The 18,494-nt window shown below is 40.5% G+C and overlaps 1 protein-coding gene across 1 annotated transcript; it reads left to right on the top strand.

Moving 5' to 3' along the window:
* The first annotated feature begins 1,889 nt into the window (after positions 1–1,889).
* LOC133424012 (transmembrane protein 53-A-like) lies at positions 1,890–18,004 on the top strand. The gene is made up of 3 exons (XM_061714376.1): positions 1,890–2,035; positions 11,173–11,732; positions 17,486–18,004. The coding sequence occupies exons 1-3, from the start codon at positions 2,010–2,012 to the stop codon at positions 17,830–17,832; spliced, it is 933 nt and encodes a 310-aa protein (XP_061570360.1). The 5' UTR covers positions 1,890–2,009; the 3' UTR covers positions 17,833–18,004.
* The last annotated feature ends 490 nt before the right edge of the window (positions 18,005–18,494 follow it).

Genomic DNA, 18,494 nt, shown 5'->3' with positions numbered 1-18,494 from the left:
CTAAAGGTAAATAACGAAGTATTTTGGCTCCATCTCGTGGAAGTAGAAGGACATTGTAGTTAAATGCTTAGTCGGTCAGGATAAAGTGGTTTTGTATGATGACCTTTTCACTGATTCCCTATGTAGCCGCTTGAATGTGCCGTTATAGCCATAACGCAAGGGAAAGACATACCATTTAAACGACCAATGAACAATACATGGATGGATAGTAATTTTAATTTCATTGCAGGTATAAACTAAAGGCGATAGGTGTCGATTTCAGACAGTTATTGTGTCCGTTTTTATGCATTCGGCGGGAGCGCGCTCGCCGACCGTTGGCTGCGGAGAAAGCGCGTGCACGGAGCTGCCCGGTTTGGAAGTGGGGAGCCGGTGTCGCTACCGCGCATGCGCGGGGCGCCGCTACCTTTACCGGGTCCCGGTTCGCCGTGCACAATTTCATGTGCGCTCCTATTTCATCCTTTACGGTAAATGAATGAATGCGGCTCAGAAGTAATGCAGATATTTTTTTTCATATACCCATATGGTATATGAAATCATATTATACATATTATCATAATATTTACACACTCTTACTGTAAAAGAAAAGGATGAAACACTTTTTTTTAAGATCTAAACTTCAAACACCTTACTTTTCTAAAAAGGTCAGTCGCCTTTTTCACTTCAGGTTCTGCTTTGCAAAGACTATAAAAATGAATTCTCCCATAATTTCACCCAATACCTCATATACCCCTCTTCACAACTACAATCACTACAGGCACAGTGAATTTCAAACAATTTAACTGTACAAATATTGAAAAATTAAGATCTAAACTTCAAACATTTTACTTTTCTACAAAGGTCAGTCGCCTTTTTTGGTTTAAGTTCTGTGTTGGAGAGACTGTAAAAATGAATTCTCCCATAATTTCACCCAATACCTCATATACCCCTCTTCACAACTACAATCACTACACTACAAGCATGCTTAATTTCAAACAATTCTACTGTACAAATATTGAAATATTAAGATCTAAACTTCAAACACTTTATTTTTATACAAAGGTCAGTCGCCTTTTTTACTTCAGGTTCTGTTTTGCAAAGACTAAACTAAGTTTAGATCTTAATATTTCAATTTTTCCACAGTAAAATTGTTTGAAATTCAATATGCCCCTAGTGATTCTAGTTGTGAAGAGGGCATATGAGGTATTGGGTGAAATTATGGGAGATTTCATTTTCATTTCATTTCATTTTATTCTTTATTTCATTCAAAAAATAAAACAAACAATTCAATACAAATACAAATACAAATGTTCATAAATTGTGAATGAAAAGGGAGCAGAAAAAAGAAGAATCTTATCTAATCTGCCCCCTTTTCCAATAAATACATTCATAAATGACATAAATTACAAATTAAAAAAAAAATATATATTTTTAGGCATACTCTGCAACACAGAACCTGAAGCAAATAAAAAGAAAGTGTTTCATCCTTTTCTTTTACAGTAAGAGTTTGTAAATATTACGGTGGAATTATGGTGGTAATCAAGGTAATGAAAGAAATATATGAAAAAAAAACCCACATCTGCATTACCTCAAACTCAGTACTTCATATCTATAATTCATAATTACACTGTATATTTTATTTATACCACAGTCACTCTAATGTACATTTTTTCTGACATTCTTATATTTATATATTTTTGGTACATTTTTTGCATATTTCTTGTACATATTTATCTTATCTGTTCATTTTATTTTATTTTATTATCCTATTTTATACTTCAACGTCTTGCTGCTCAGTTGCCTTGAAATTGCCCCTCGGGGATAAATAAAGTTTTTCTGAATCTGAATCTTTCTGTTTCTGAGCCGCTTTCATTCATTTGCCGTAAAGACGGAAATAGGAGCGCACATGAAACCTAGTACCGGCTGGTTTGACCACGTACGAATGACGGCTGAGCTGAGCGGCAGCTGCGCGACCTCGGGGAGATATTTTCCGTTCAACCCCCGGAGGACGAGGGCGCGGCCAGCCCGCCAGCATGGGGAACCTGCGGCTCTCCACCGGGTAATAATATATCCAGGCTTAACTCCTGCACCACACCGCGCTTTGTTGTCAATATGAGGAAATTAAAAGGAGAAAAATGGGCTTTCCATGCGTCCACATGTGTGTAGCGAGATTTAAAAACCATTCACTGAGCTTTCTTTCCTTGAAACGTGAAAATTACTGATCCTTTTCACGGAAAAATGCCATTCAAAGCATTTATATTATTTTTCTGTGGGCAAATATGTCAATACCTTGTATCTAAAAATAGCACATATTTGAACTCTAGCCTATGTGGTTAAAAATTTCATTGAATTAAAATTAATAACATCTGGCACATTTCACAGTATAAAACAGTCAGAATCAGAATCAGCTTTATTGGCCAAGTTTGAACATTGCCCAACAAGGAATTTGACTCCGGTTATTTTGCTCACTGTACAGGACTGTCTCAGAAAATTGTGATAAAGTCCTTTATTTTCTGTAATGCAAAAATGTCATACATTCTGGATTCATTACAAATCAACTGAAATATTGCAAGCCTTTTATTATTTTAATATTGCTGATCATGGCTTACAGCTTAAGAAAACTCAAATATCCTATCTCAAAAAATTAGAATATTCTGGGAATCTTAATCTTAAACTGTAAACCATAAGCAATATTAAAATAATAAAAGGCTTGCAATATTTCAGTTGAATTGTAATTAATCCAGAATGTATGACATTTTTGTTTTTTTTAATTGCATTACAGAAAATAAAGGACTTTATCACAATATTCTAATTTTCTGAGACAGTCCTGTACCCAAATTTAAAAGTATCAACATTAAATAACAAATGTACAGTAAATAAACAATGTGGCACTTACTAACATATATACAATTAAAAAAGTGAAAGGTGCAGCAGTATGAGGTAGATATGATAGATTATTGGGAGACTCTATGAGTTATGAGAGTTCATCAGAGCAACAGCTTGGGGGAAGAAACTGTCCTTGTGCCTGGAGGTTTTAGCGTAGGTTTTAGTCCTGCATGTGTTCAGTGTAGACTTGTAGTCAAGGCCGCCTAAACCAAGACACACCCAAGGCCAGATAATATCAACACCAAGACTAGTTCAGCTCAAAACCGAGACAAAAACAAACCTAGTAATGTCCTGATCCTGCGTGATTGTAGAACATCAGCTCCATCCTGGTTCAGCTAGTTTCCATATGAGCTTGTTTTCAACTGCAGCACAATAACACAGAGAAGTGGATGATGATGTTGAACTCACTATAAATGTTTTCATCCATCAGCTGAGATCAGATATGTGTGGCGACTGCACTACCGCTATTTCTACACTATATGAGGATTGACTCCAGTGCTTTTAAGGATTGACACGACTACTAACTAGTCCCAAAGTCCTCTAGCAGAATAACCAGCTCCAACACCCCCCTCCACCTCAGAAAAGTCATGAATAGTAAATGTTACTGATTTAAATTGGACTGAATTTGGAGATGAAACCTGAATTTTAAATATTAAAGATACAAGTATAACTTGAAATTGCATTATTTACCATTATAGTAATCAGATTACACCGTATATCAGTATCACTGAAATGGACCTGATGCTTAATCAATCACAACGATATCAAATATTATTCATATATTTATTCAAACAAGGCCGTTATAAACACAAAACTGTAATTAAATACAGACACATGCAGCTGTAGCAAAACATTAAATCAGATGCAAAATACAAATAGTTTACAAAACTGTACATAAACAAGAGGAAGAACTGCTGATCACCAGATTCTGTCTCATTGGTGCAACGGCATCTCAATTATCCGAGTCCGAGACCTGGAGAGGCCGAGGCCGAGACAAGACCAGGACCACAAAAAAGTGGTCTAGAGACCAAAACCGGTCTCGAGAACTACAAGTCTAGTTCAGTGTAATGACTATAAGCATATTTAAACTTGTTGCCATGGCTTAAACGGACAACATGATGAAAATATTTTTATTTGGCTGCAGAAATATTATAAAAATAAGTTGTTTAGTCCAGAAACTTAGTTGAGGCAACACAACTAAAACTAGATAAATACAACCTTAGACGAGATACAACATGTGAAATATTAGATGAGACCATGAATGCCGTTATTTCTGTTGAAAAAGTGCAAAAGCGGTGTATATACAGGACTGTCTCAGAAAATTAGAATATTGTGATAAAGTTCTTTATTTTCTATAATGCAATTTTAAAAAAAAAAAAAAAAAAAAAAAAAATGTCATACATTCTGGATTCATTACAAATCAACTGAAATATTGCGAGCCTTTTATTATTTTAATATTGCTGATCATGGCTTACAGTTTAAGATTAAGATTCCAATAATATTCTAATTTTTTGAGATAGGATATTTGTAAGCCATGATCAGCAATATTAAAATAATAAAAAGTTTGCAATGTTTCAGTTGATTTGTAATGAATCCAAAATGTATGACATTTTTGTTTTTGTAATTGCATTACAGAAAATCACAATATTCTAATTTTCTGAGACAGTCCTGTATATAAGTATCAAGGACGGTGGAGATGTGATGATTTCCAGACCTTCACTGGATCGAAATCCTGCATAAAAACGTTGGGAGGCTTTTGCATGGAACAATGTTGGCGGTCGTCAGTAAATTCAGGCAACAACCCAAAGAAAAGTGGGCCAAAGTTCCTCCAAAATGATGCAAGATCATACAGAAAATAAATATTTCAAGTTATTGCACAAAGGCCTTTTAATCATGTTGTGTAGACACATCAGGCGTATCTGAAGGCCAGCGATTGATGCTGAATAGCCCTGAACCCGTCTGCTCGTTTTAGCACAGATTAGACCAGTGGTTTCTGGTGCCCCACCTTTGGTTTATATAGGCTCTCTTGCCGCCCTCGGTAGAAAATCCACGGGGGACCCCTCCAACTAATGAATCAACCTCTTATAGTTAATAATCTATGGAGAGAAAATCGACTCGAAACATTTGTGTGTGCTGATGGTCTGATTTGTGCCTAGTACTTGATTTGTGCGTATTATTAGATTTGTAAGTGCGTAACTTGCTCAAAGTTACGGACAAAACAATATTTACGAATTCAAAAAGCCTCCTACACACACAAATCGTTAAATACGCACAAATGGTTTTGAGATTATTTTCCTCCAAAAAGCCTCACAGATTTGTCCTACATGGTGCGTTTAAGGACTGGTGGAAAGCTGGGTCATCTGAGTTTTCATGTGAATTAAGCGTTATTTCCCTCGATACTTAGTTACCGGTACCTACCCTAAGAAGGTAAACCTACTTCAGATCAAATCTAATAATACGTCCAAATCAAGTAATACGCACAAATCAGATGATACGCACACAAAATCACGAGCTGCGCACAAATTAAGTAGTATGCATATACTAATGTTTTGAGTCGATTTTTCTCTCCATAATAATCCGACACTAATGAAAAATGTGAAAAAACTTTTTTTATTTTCTTTTTAAATAGTGAAAACAATTTTTGCCATTCATGCACCTTAAGCCGGGCAGACACTGTGCGATTATCGGCTCGTTTTGAGCCGATTTTCCAGTCGTGCGACTTTTTTTTGATCGGGCCCGATTTTGACCCAATCGCTGGTCGTGCCTCGTGCAGTGTACGTGGGGTAACGACGAGAGATTAACACCTCACAACGAGAGATTAACACCTCACGACGAGCTCCCGATCACAAATTGTGAGGTCGCAAGAAAATCAAGCGTGTTTGAAATCCTGGTCGCTCCTCGTGAAGGAATCGCACAGTTGAAGCAGCTATGACCCGATTTGCCTCATCCTTTCACAGAGAGCATGCGCAATATCTGATGTCACGTCAAAAAACTATTATTTGTAGTTTAAGTGTTGCAAATTCACATTACAAATCATGTTTTAATAGCAAAAAAAGACCGCATTTTCACGTACGGTGCGGGTCGCCGCGTACCCTACGCCGTAGGCTCTGCGTTGGTGTAACGCGGAACCATAAATCAGCCTTAAGTGTGTGCTCTGTGTGCTGTTCGGAACGCCTCTTTTTTCTCTTCTCATTTTGCTGGGACGCCGGGTTCCTCCGCCGAGACACAACTTTTGCGGTATGCGTTCTTTGTTGTGTCTAAAAATGATGCGCAGTGCCTGCCCAATCAGAAACGGTACAGATATTTTGGGATTTTTTTATATATATATAAAAAAAAATAAAGGATCCCATAGGCCCATGGGCAGGACGCACGTTTGGGTGGGCACAGCTCACCCCTGCCCCTAAACCGGCCTTGAGTTCCAGTACTCAGAGGTCCGACGGGAGGATTATGATCGTATAGTGTGAGCAGACGGGTCGCATCAGAGCATCAGCTCGTACAGTGTGAGACCATAAATCGTGGGCACTGAACTTTTGAACTCCGCGATCTAGTCGTGCAGTGTGAGATGGGGCAGTCTCATACGATTTAAAATATCGTACAGTGTATGCCCAGCTTTAGTAGCACTGATGTGGAAAAAAGGTATCTGACACGTCTATGTAAACACATTTAACCACTAGGTGACTGCGATACCTAAGTAAGACTGAAATAATATAATAGCACTTCAAAATAAAGGCTTGGGAATATGGCTCGAGTTAGTGAATAATTTAATCATCTTTTGTGTGTAAAAGGGTAAAAACGTACGTCCCAGAGAGTCTCCAAAACGGCAGTTTTACAGAACAGAGCTGGTTTTGGACTAAATAACATCCAGTTTTTAACATGTGTAAGAGAGTTAAACCCAAACTGCACAGACCTGACACCGGCCGGCCCCTAACGACCTCACAGAGGGACGGGAAATTTCCACCAGAATTCCCCACTTCTTATTTTATTTAACTAAAAAGAAATATCTGCATTCGACACCAACTGAGATGTAGAGATGGATGAAAGTCATTCTGAGTAATGAATGAAGGGGGAAAACCCAGAACCACCAACTGCAGAACAAAGAAAATAAGGATGTAAAACACCAGAGTGAGAAGATTGTAAAGACGTCAGGGCAGCTCCCGCTATCGTCTTATGAAAACAAGGACTCACACGGCAACACAAACATCAGAACCACACACAAATAATCAGAACTCGATACGTCGGTTTGTTATAAACATGCAGGTTGGTAGGACTCAACCTTCCAGTGGTGACAACTCTTTCTTTTCTTCTCGTTATTCTGTCTTTTAATATTTACTCAGGTGAAGTCGGGTTGGCCATCTCAGAACTACTTATGAATACAATCAAATTGTATTGAATCAAAGTGAATTTGAAAAGGCAAGCAGAGGTTTATCCTATACACCAAATAATCTTTAAAAAAAAAAGTGAGTCAGAAAATGCTTAAAACTAACAAATAATCAATAACAATCAAATCTGAGCAACCAGCAGTCCACGTGAGGTCACAGAGGTCCCAGGACTGGTCCTAACCATGGCAACGATGAACAAACATTTATGTTCTTAATTTGAGAAACACAACGTAATGCTCAGTAATGGCATGTTGAGTTTGAGATTAATAAGCCTCCCAGGTTCACCCTTGAATGGCCTTCGTTGTGCACGCAGGCGTTCCAAATGATCCGAATCCTTTAATGATTTACTTCGTTGTTCATAGATGTGCAACGTCTCCAAAAAACTCACGAGACGTTCCCATCTTAGAGTTATTTATTAAATAACTACACAGGTTACTGTGGGCCGTAACCAACGCCAAACAACAAAAACCGTTCACTCCTCACTCCTGTTACTCCTCCGTTGCGCCCGTTGATTACCTGTAACCACGGTAACCAAGCGGCCCTGAGGCGTTCGAAGACACCTGGACAACACAACACTTACTAAACTGAACAGTTAAACATTCCACATTACAGTTCGTTACACTTAATCTTATCTTATCTTATATACCACGGCTTCTATTCTAAAGCCTTATCACAGCATATCATTCCACGTCAGGAAAACAACAATGTATCCTTGACAACAACCAACTGTTACATACTTTTTGACGGTTACAGCAGGTAGCAAAAAGTAGCTGGTGTTAAAGTTTATTTTTTTATTTTCGTTAACAATTAATTAGGCATGTTCACGGTAAACTCGGAACTCCGGGGAGGACGATGGATGAATGGATTGACAAGTGCCTGTCTCCGAAAAAATAAAGACGAGTAAAAGACGACATGCGGAGCTGACATCTGGAGAGATGGGACTATTTTTTTCCACAGTGGGGCTACTTTTACTGGATAATATGTATTTCTGATTAATTAAAAACAACATAAAATAGATTGTGTATTCCTCTTTCATATTTAAATTATTGGTAACCGTTATATAAAAGCAATACATCACTACGGATCAGGCCAGAGAACACCCCTCAGCTGTGATATAATAAGCGTATACTAGGAGTGTCAAAAAATATCGATATGCATCGTTAATCGGTGTTTAACACCAACGATGCGACTACATCGGTGCACGTTGAACTGTATCGGACCAAATAAAGCATAAACGGGACGTTGGTTCGGTCCTAGCGTTGGGAATCGATGCACCGAGTAACTGCGGTAAAAATACAGATCTACAAGCCCACAGTGCGTTGCATTTAGGCAGGTTGTGAGCTTGGAGATCTGCTCCTTTCCTACTTCCGGCGCAGGACACCGGCACGCGCATATCACCACACGCATGACGCTGTAAAATGTGCGACACGAGCGAACGTAAACACAGGCTGGCTGCAGCATTGAGCATGGCAAACGATGAACGGTGAACGGTGAACAAATATACAGTGGAGGAACACATCTTAAATCTTTTGTTTGGAAGACGTTTGGATTTTATAAAAAGGGAGGAAAACTGGACACAACTATGGCCATTTGTAAGGTATGAAATTGATTTTGACATAACAGCAGGCCCATTTTATAGTTTAATTTTGTGATCTGATTTGTGGCATTGTTGAGGAATTTTGAGGAGATTTTCATTGTTAGTTTGGAGCTTTGCAAAGTACAATAATTTTGCACTGTACTGAAGCCAGAAGAGGGCTAAGCCTTATTTTCTAGACCTTTATATTTCTCCACCTGACAAAGTAAGTACCTGCCAAAGTGAATCTCTTAGAAATAGGTGTGTGAGACAGAGACTTCCATTCCATGTCAGAATGTATAGTACAGTAGTTTATAGTTTTGTATTTGTATTCATGTTGGTGTTTACTGTTTAGTATTGGAATAATAAACATGACATGATTCATTTGTCATCCAGACATCCGCCTTTCTTTACAAAGGTATTTTTTATTTTGTTTTCCCATAGTCCTTTATGAGATAATATCAATTTATTACTTGCTTGAGCTTTTTAATGAAAAGTTTTAAAAAATGTATTAATATATCAGATCGCACCGTATCGTATCGAATCGCATGACATTGCATCAAATTCCACAAAATCGAATTGCATCGAAATTGTACCAAATCGTATCGGATCGAATCGTATGGTCTATAAAATGTATCGTCCCTGACTCGCATCGGAGCCCATATATCGGATACGTATCGCATCGTCTTGTAAGGGAGAGATTCACACCCCTAGCGTATACCATGGCCTATTGATGGTGGTGATGGTGATGTATTGCTTGAAGTGTATTGCTTCCGCTTACTGATTCAACCTTGAAATCTTGAAAAATCTGAAAAGTGTTCGTCTTAAATTGTGAAACAGTTTGCTTGTGGAGTCTAAATCCTCATATTTGCCTGTGTTGCCCTCTCTGGGATCTTCCTTTTGTACCCGGTCATGTCATTGCCGATTATCCACATCCTGTGAGGTTTAATGTCCAGTTTAGTCGACATGTTATTGTTTGGTACATTATGTAAATGTTGGGTCTAAACTCTTCTGGAAGAGAAGAGTTGACCTTGTGCGTTGGACGCTGCACCAAATGTTGACAGGGATCGCAGATCTGAGGTTTATGAACTTATAGAGGGAATGCAAATGACGTCACAGATGCGACTTCACAGCGGGTTTCGCCCACTGAGTGGCAGAAAGACTGAGTGGCAGAAAGACTGAGTGGCAGAAAGATTGAGTGGCAGCGTAAACTTTCAGTGTGAGCAACTCGAAAAACATCTAAAATGGGAAAGAGCTGTTGTGCGTAGGGGTGGGTTAAAAATATTGATATATCGATATTTTATCGATATGCATGTGTAGGAACGATTATCGATACATAAATCCAAGTATCGCTTAAAAAAAAAATATATATATATTTTTTTTAATCCCGATTTTTCCCCCCATTTTATCACCCAGTGCTCCTACCTAAGTCAGTCCTGGGTATTGCTCCATCTACCAACCCCGGGAGGCCCTGCACTGAGCTCAAGTCTCCTCCTTACTTGAGGAGTGAGCAGGCTGCTTCTTTTCACCAGGCAGGGTGGGGTTTCTCTGGCCGGACGTGGCGCGTGGAAGGATCATGTTATTCCCTTATTGTAACCAGAATATCGATATCGAATCGTATCGTATCGGAAATCGTATCGTCTTGGGACCTGGTGTATCGGAATCGTATCGTATCGGGAGGTCAGTGATGATACCCAGCTCTAGTTGTGCGATCGACTGTACTCATAGATTTAGCAAGAAATCAGAGTTATAGTTTTACAGACTGCCGAAAAAATAAGTTTAAGAGAGACAAATGGATCGCTGCGATTCGCAGAAACAACTGGATTCCAGGCACCGAAACGTGGATTTGCGGTTCCCATTTTGTATCAGGTAATGTTGGATTTTTGGGTAGCTAACGTTAAACGGTCAAATCATAAAGTTCTGTGTCCTCATCACTTTAATTTCTACAACAAATCCTTCAAGCTTTGCTTCGTGTATTTACCTGGCGTAGAAATTAAGTACATATAAATATCAGGAAACTGGATTCGTGGCCAAATATTAACGTCCATGGACCACTGGTTCTTGGGATAACTGTACGGGTCACTGTCAAGTCCAACTTCCTTTAATTTAAGCCGATAATCGGCTGTTATCCCATCTTCTCCACTATTTGCAGCCATTTTTGATGATGTTTTGCCACTCAGTGCGAGCAAGGGTCGAGTGGGGAAGTGATGTCAATGCAGACCCTCTATTCTTAGTTTCAGGAGGATATGTGTGTGGACGTCCTCTGTTAAATAAATAACCCTAATTTTTTGTGATGTTGTCATCTTCTCTGACCGTGGGGGTGATTTATTTCTAAATCTGACTCGTCTTCTGTTTTAGTCTCAAGACTGACGCAGCCACGTCCGAGCAAGTCGGCAAACTCATATCCAGAAGGATCTGCAGTGGCATGACATATTATTACGCCCCGGTCACAGAGGCTGAACACCAGACAGTGAGCCCCGTCTCGACCGATCCGGCCGCCCGAGACGATTCTCCGTCCGAATCACGCGTTGCTGGTTCCGCCCCGAAGCAGCCCCGCCCTCGACCGCTCCTCCTCTTCTTCTCCTGGCTCGGCGCTCATCCAGCCGGCGTGGCCAAGTACATGGACCTGTACGCGGGCCAGGGCCTGGACATCCTCCTGGTCCAGAGCCGGGTGATGCACTTCCTGTGGCCCCGCTGGGGCCTGGACTACGGCCTGGAGATCCTGAAGGTCCTGGAGGAGCCGCCCTTCTCTGGACGGGAGGTTCTGGTCCACGCCGCCTCCATCGGCGGCTACACCTTCACCCAGATGCTCGTCCACATCTCCCAGGAGCCCAAGAAACACGCCGGCCTCACGCGACGGGTGGTAGGGCAGGTCTACGACAGCCTGGTGGTCGGCTCGTTGGAACACATGGCCACAGGTGAGTGAAGGCGACCCGCCGACCCGCCAACCCACCGACCCGCTCAGGTTTCTCTAGTGTTGCACATGTGAGTCAGAACATTTAATCATTTATTAGCCAGCCGAACCACTGCTCCAGTTTCTCACCTGTACGGGATTCCTTTAGCTGTTCTATTGTTGATATTCCGGTTCAAACGAGGAGTTTGATTTGATTTTTTTTGATTGAATTGTTTATTTCGAACACATAAGAAAAAAAATATAAACTTTAAAACAAATTCAAAACATACAGAAAAAAAGCAACAACAACAAAAACGTAATAAAAACAGGGGGGAAAAAAAAGTGTCTGAAAAGGAGCAGGTAGAAGTAAAACTTATTTATTCCTGCCGCTTTGTTACCTCTATCATAAAATAAACATAAATATTAATAATAAATAGCTGCTAATTTAAGGCTATAGATTTTCCCATTGGTTGTGCCTTTGCACCTAACCAGCTAACAAACACAATCTTTCCTAAACATAACTCCTCAATCAAATAACTTCCCAAAACTTCATTTTTGTACCGTTTTTTAAATTGATATATATTTGTACATTGCTTTTCCTGGTTTTTACAAAATATTTAAGAAAAATTATTAACAAAAAAGTTTCCATTATGGCAGAGAAAAGTAGGAACGTACACAATAAACTCACTGATATTTTATTTGCTTTAATCTTGTCAGTTTAATTGTAGTCTTTGGCAAATACAACCTCAGGACTACAAGGCATCAGACAAAATGGTGTGACTTACTAAGCGCTCCCATGGCGGAAGAGCTCCAAAGTCCACCGTTAGGAGCCAGTAGTTTTCTGACTCCATCGTACATGAACTTGATCCCACTCTTCTCCGACGTTGCTTCAGCTCGTTGGGGTCTGATGACACTCACTGTCCCAACGGCCTCCCACGAGGAAGTTTCGACATTTCCTCCAAGCTGCAGCTGTCAGACGGGTGTTTCTTCACATCTGTACAATGATAAACCCCCTTATAACCTTTCTGATTATAAAGGTTGCTTCCTTACGTCCTTCCCCTCTTGGACCTTCTCTCTTTGTTTACATCATGAAAACATGAAGCTACATTTGAATAAATAAAAGTTTTGTGTTGCTGTTTCTGTCAAGCAGAGATCTGGTTCATGATGTTCTGTGTGGAGTGTAATAAAAACCAAACGCAGTGATTTCCAAATCATTTAAATACTATAAAACAACCACAAGCACAACGCAGAAGGAGTGCAGCTGATGTAATGGCTGCGATTGGTTGCTCTCAAAGGCCTGAAACAAGACACCTGGGGCCTGTACTACGAAGCGGGATTTGGGGTTAGCGAGGTAACTTCAGGTTTAACCCTGGGTTTTCAGGACTACGACGGTGGTTCACTTCTTATCGCCATGGTAACTTATGCTGAACAGCTAACCTGCTCCGGAGCAGGTTATGTTCGAGATACATATCGCCGGGTGTAAAAGCACCGCCCACTGACCAATCAGCTCTCTTGGAAAATGGCATGCCCTTTCGAAGAGAATCCAGTGGAGCTCGGTGCGCGGATCGTGAGAGGATCCCTCCGAAGAGAACGCGTATTCAGGGACCACCAAAACCCCTTTGCTTTCCCTGATGAGTACCTGTATGAACGATCCAAAAAAAAGGAAAAAAAGAAAAAAGAGGTGGAGGAGAAAATAAAAAATAAATCAATCAATGAATAAATAAAACAAATCATCACCCAAAATCCGATGTACAGTCAATCCAAAACTAATACCAATTAAATAAAGAAATCAAGAAGAAATCAAAAAGAAGATGCATTTGTAAGGGGATAGCAAAAAAGGGATTTTCAATTTCGTCCCTCGAACATTCTGAGAAGTCACTTTAAAATACTAAATACCCCCCTCCTGAAAAAATAAAAAATTAAATAAAATAAATAAATAAACCCAATTCTTTGGTACAGCATCAGCACAAGTTATCGGTCAACAACAATAGTTATAGAACCAATATATACAGGACTGTCTCAGAAAATTAGAATATTGTGATTTTCTGTAATGCAAACACAAAAACAAAAAAATGTCATACATTCTGGATTCATTACAAATCAACTGAAATATTGCAAGCCTTTTATTATTTTAATATTGCTGATCATGGTTTACAGTTTAAGATTAAGATTCCCAGAATATTCAAATATATGTTTATATCCTTATGAATTTACGCATTTATACAGTCAGCGATCTTTTGCCAGCTGTCTTTCCTGCATTTTGCAGCTGCAACTGTGTTGCTTTTTGCCTGTATTCTATGCCTATACTCATCATATTTCCGTAAAATTATTGTTTGCTCTTCGCTACTGAAATAAGCGGCTCTGACAGCGGACTTCTCCATGCTTGCGATTGGTCATGCGCTGAAAACACCGCCCCTTTTATGTGCACGCGCTCATATCCAGATTGGAGAAACCTGGGTTGATATACCGAGTTGATAACCGCCGTCGTGTGACCGCTTAGCGTGATTGCAATTGTCCGGGTTAGTGAATCTGGATAAGGAAAAGATATCCTGGATATGTTGAACTTGCTTCGTAGTACAGGCCCCTGGACTTCATGTTCTTACGTTTCACCGTCTGTCCTGAAGACTTGAGAACAGAGGAGAAGTGGGTCCAGTTGGGTTCATCTCCAGCCTCAGACTCTTCCGGTGGAGGAAACATGGTGTACACTTTATTTTGTCATTTATTCAGAAACAAGACAGGAAGAGATGATTCAGCACAAAAACATGAGTCTTGCTCTCATTGGCTGTAGTTCAAGCGGGGGTCCCGGCATCAGGACGCCATCAGCAGGCGCTCAGTGGCGCCAGTCGAAAAGATCTGGGAAGTCTATCAAAACCCCAAATTTGTTTCCTCACATGTTCCGGCGTGGAAAACCTCTCCATGATGGCTGACATGGCTGCACCTACGACAGCGTTGAGGAATTCAGTCTCCAGCTTCCTAGGTGCATAAATGAAAGTCCTGTGGCGCTTTGTGGACCTCCACATTCATTTCTTCACAAGTCTTTCAACTACCCCTTTTCCACCAAACCGGTTGGTTTGGTTCTGGTCCAGTGCTGAGTCTGGAAGCAGGCTTTCTGTTTCCACTGACAAAGAACTGGTTCCAAAGTAACACCAACTCTTTGTTGGGCTAGAACGGGGGTTGGCAACCCATGACTCTAGAGCTGCATGCGGCTCTTTAGCGTTGCCCTAGTGGCTCCTGGAGCTCTTTCAAAAATGTTTGACCTTTTTTTTCTCTTTTTTTCCTTCTTTTTTCTTTTTTCTTCTTTTTTTTCCTTTTTTTTTTTTTCTTCCTTTTTAATCTCGACATTTCGACTTTTTTCTCGACATTTCGACTTTTTTCTCGAGATTGTATTTCAACATTAATCTCGACATTTTGACTTTCTTCTCGACATTTGGACTTTTTTCTCAAAATTTTGACTTTTTTATCAAAGTGCATAATGAAAAAGAAAATCTTTTTGTGTTTTTGGTCCAATATGGCTCTGTCAACATTTTGGGTTGCCGACCCCTGGGCTAGAAGAACCGATTCCAAGGTAGCACCAACTCTTTGCTGGGCTAGAGGAAAGAACCACTTACGTAAGCGGATCGGTTTGGTGGAAAAGGGATAAACAAGGTCGATGTACATATCAGGAGTTTGCACATATCATGTCAGACCGAACAACTGTGCAGATGCTGAAACGGTACAACCCCCGCCTAGTCAGACGAATGGTGGCCCTCAGCCTTTATAGGCTCTTGACGTGGCTCTCCCATCTTGTTTCTGGCCACATCTTTAAGGTGATGCTCCCATGATTCTTCAGTATGGCCCATCTTTGGCTGGAGGTTGAAAAAAACACCAAAGTAGCTCATAACATGCAGAGATCCTTCAGCAGCATAACACACAACTAAATTCATCCCCACATGGCTCATACTGAGCTCTGGGACTCTCTTCTACGAGCCTGGTTCCAACCCTGTTGTCACATGACTGAACTCCCAACTGATTCCAACTGGAGGTTTATCCTCAGCAGTCGGGCCTATTGTACCTGATTTGTAGTAGAGGTAAAGTGGTCTCCGTCCTCAGTATCAGATACTTTTAGAGATGTTCCTTCATCCAGAGAAGATGGGGGGTATTCAGCAGTGAATGTGCAGTAATGATGCTCATCTCGGAGGCGTTTTTGAATGAAGAGGTGCTATAACGTGACCGATTTAAAATAAGGTTCAGAAACTCAACGAAGTGATCTAAAACCTCCTTTCTCAGGACAATCTTTGATTTGTAAGATGATGTTTACAATTCAGACAACTTTCAAACTTTTTGGATGATAGTTTAAAAATAAAAATAACAATTTGGATCCCCATTAGCTACAGCAAAACTGCTGCTATTCTTCCTGGGGTCCAACACATAATACACAGTACATTACAACAAAATATTAAAAGCAAACCTAAAGAGGTAGCATATCTGCATATGTCTTCTTCCGGCTCTCAGCGAAGGCGGTCGCATTTTCTGCTCCCTCCTGCCCTTATCTGCCCTGCTGCTTTTTGTCCTGTCTTGTCTTCAGAGTCTCTCCTTTTCACTCCTCTGAAACTCTACAATCATGGAATTGATTAACTGGACCCTCAGTATAATCTCCCGGGAGGAATGTAAACATGACGCTCTGCACCCAACCTAACCCTCCCCCGTCAAAACATCTGAGGATGCTGACTCCCAGAACTGTACCGCTGTTCGATAACATCAAGGACGCTTGGCTACTCTCGGGGAGAAAGGTCGTCGGTCTTACCGCGTTACAGACTCTCACATACACACTGACACACACACACCTCCCTCTCCCCATCCAACCGCCTTCCTGGCTCCCCTCTTATCAGCCCCTCCCGACAAGGACGTCCGGGTGACCCGGCCCTCACTTGGATGAACTGTGCCGGGACCACCCCCCCCCCCCCCCCGACTTGCCCACCCCCAATCACCACATGCAAGTCCTGTGACGTCTGTGCTTCGTGTCTGCGAGGTGTTTTTTTGCAACTTGATATTGTGTATTGTATGATATTCAATGTGAAGATGTATTTTTTTTCTCCTCCCCCCCTATCCCAGTGTTACCCTTTGGAAAACAGGCGCATAATTCCATCAGTGCCGCCGCCGGTGTATCCGAAGTCAATAACAGTTTTCTAAACTGACTCAATAAAGCTGATTCTGATTCTGATTCTGATTCTGATATAAAGAAACAAAGGAAGAATAGAAAATAACAAAAAAAATAAAGTCATTCCATTTAACATTTAGATATAAATAAAAACAATATATATTCATACATTTTATAACATCAACAAATTCAAACAATGTATAGTTATCATAGTTTACACCAATAACCATTTTTAATAAATATTCATTTATTTATATCATATATATATATATATATATATATATATATATATATGTATGTGTGTGTGTGTGTGTGTGTGTGTGTATATATGTGTATATATATATATATGTGTGTATATATGTATATACACACATACCCATATACTATCTACATCATTTATTTAAAATAATTAAATAAGTTTTATATTTATCTATTCAAGAGATGTTTCTTTACTAACAATTTGAATTCTTTTACGTTAATAGTTTGCCTAAAGTGTTTGGGAAGTGTGTTCCATGCATGACATCAATAAAACCATAATATGCAAGATATAAAAGTAAATTATGGATAAATAAAAAGCAACTTTACATGTTAATATTCTTGCTACTGAGACATTGAGCCTCTGATCTCTGACTCGTCTCCAGGCCTCGGCCAGACGCTGGCGCCGCGCTTTGAAAGCCTCGTCAGAAACTCGGCGCTGCTCTACTTCTGGCTCTTCAGGTCCTACACGGCCGACCTGTACGAGTCCAGCGTGCAGGTGTTCCACCAGAGCCCCGTCACGGCCCCGGCCCTCTTCTTCTTCAGCCAGAACGACGCCATGTGCGACGCCGCCTCCCTGGAGAGGCTGATGGCCCTGTGGAGGGGGAGGGGCGTGGCCGTGGCCGACAGGAAGTGGGCGGAGTCCACGCACGCCGCCCACCTGCGGCGCCACCCGGAGGACTACGTGTCCACGCTGCGGCGCTTCCTCGGATCCATACCCGCCGGCGTGTGACACGTCCCAGCATGCTCCACAGTGGCAGACTGAATGCACTTTTTTATTATTTTAGCTTTCAATTTTAGTTTAAATAATGTGACAAATGTATGTCGTCCTCAACTTTTTAAAAGTTTTAATTGATTTAGTTGCTTTGAAGTTTTAAATTATTTAATAAATATGCTAAACTTGACTTTTGTGTGTTTTTTGGTTGTTTGTTTTTGCATTTTCACGGGTTCGCTGACAGACGTTTATAGAGGGAGTGTGCATGACGTCACAGATGCAACTTCACAGCGGGTTTCGCCCACTGAGTGGCAGAAAGACTGAGTGGCAGCGTAAACTTTCAGTTTGAGCAACGGGAAAACATCTAAAATGGGAAAGAGCTGTTGTGTGATCGACTGTACTCATAGATTTAGCAAGAAATCAGAGTTATCGTTTTACAGACTGACGAAAAATAAGCTTAAGAGAGACATATGGATCGCTGCAATTCACAGAAACAACTGGATTCCAGGCACCGAAACGTGGATTTGCGGTTCCCATTTTGTATCGGGTAATGTTGGATTTTTGGGTAGCTAACGTTAAACGGTCAAATCATAAAGTTCTGTGTCCTCATCACTTTAATTTCTACAACAAATCCTGTCTTGAAGTCGGACCAAGCGTCAAGACTTTTGCATGACTTCAAG

Source organism: Cololabis saira, chromosome 23 (genome assembly GCF_033807715.1).
Source record: "Cololabis saira isolate AMF1-May2022 chromosome 23, fColSai1.1, whole genome shotgun sequence".
NCBI classification, from domain to species: Eukaryota; Metazoa; Chordata; class Actinopteri; order Beloniformes; family Belonidae; genus Cololabis; species Cololabis saira.
This window is presented reverse-complemented; position numbering and strand designations above follow the sequence as displayed.

Coding starts and splice junctions, on each gene's coding strand:
- LOC133424012 (XM_061714376.1), top strand. CDS start 2,010: ATGGGGAACCTGCGGCTCTCCACCGG. Junction 2,036..11,172: donor AACCTGCGGCTCTCCACCGG/GTAATAATATAT, acceptor CTTCTGTTTTAG/TCTCAAGACTGACGCAGCCA. Junction 11,733..17,485: donor GTTGGAACACATGGCCACAG/GTGAGTGAAGGC, acceptor ACTCGTCTCCAG/GCCTCGGCCAGACGCTGGCG.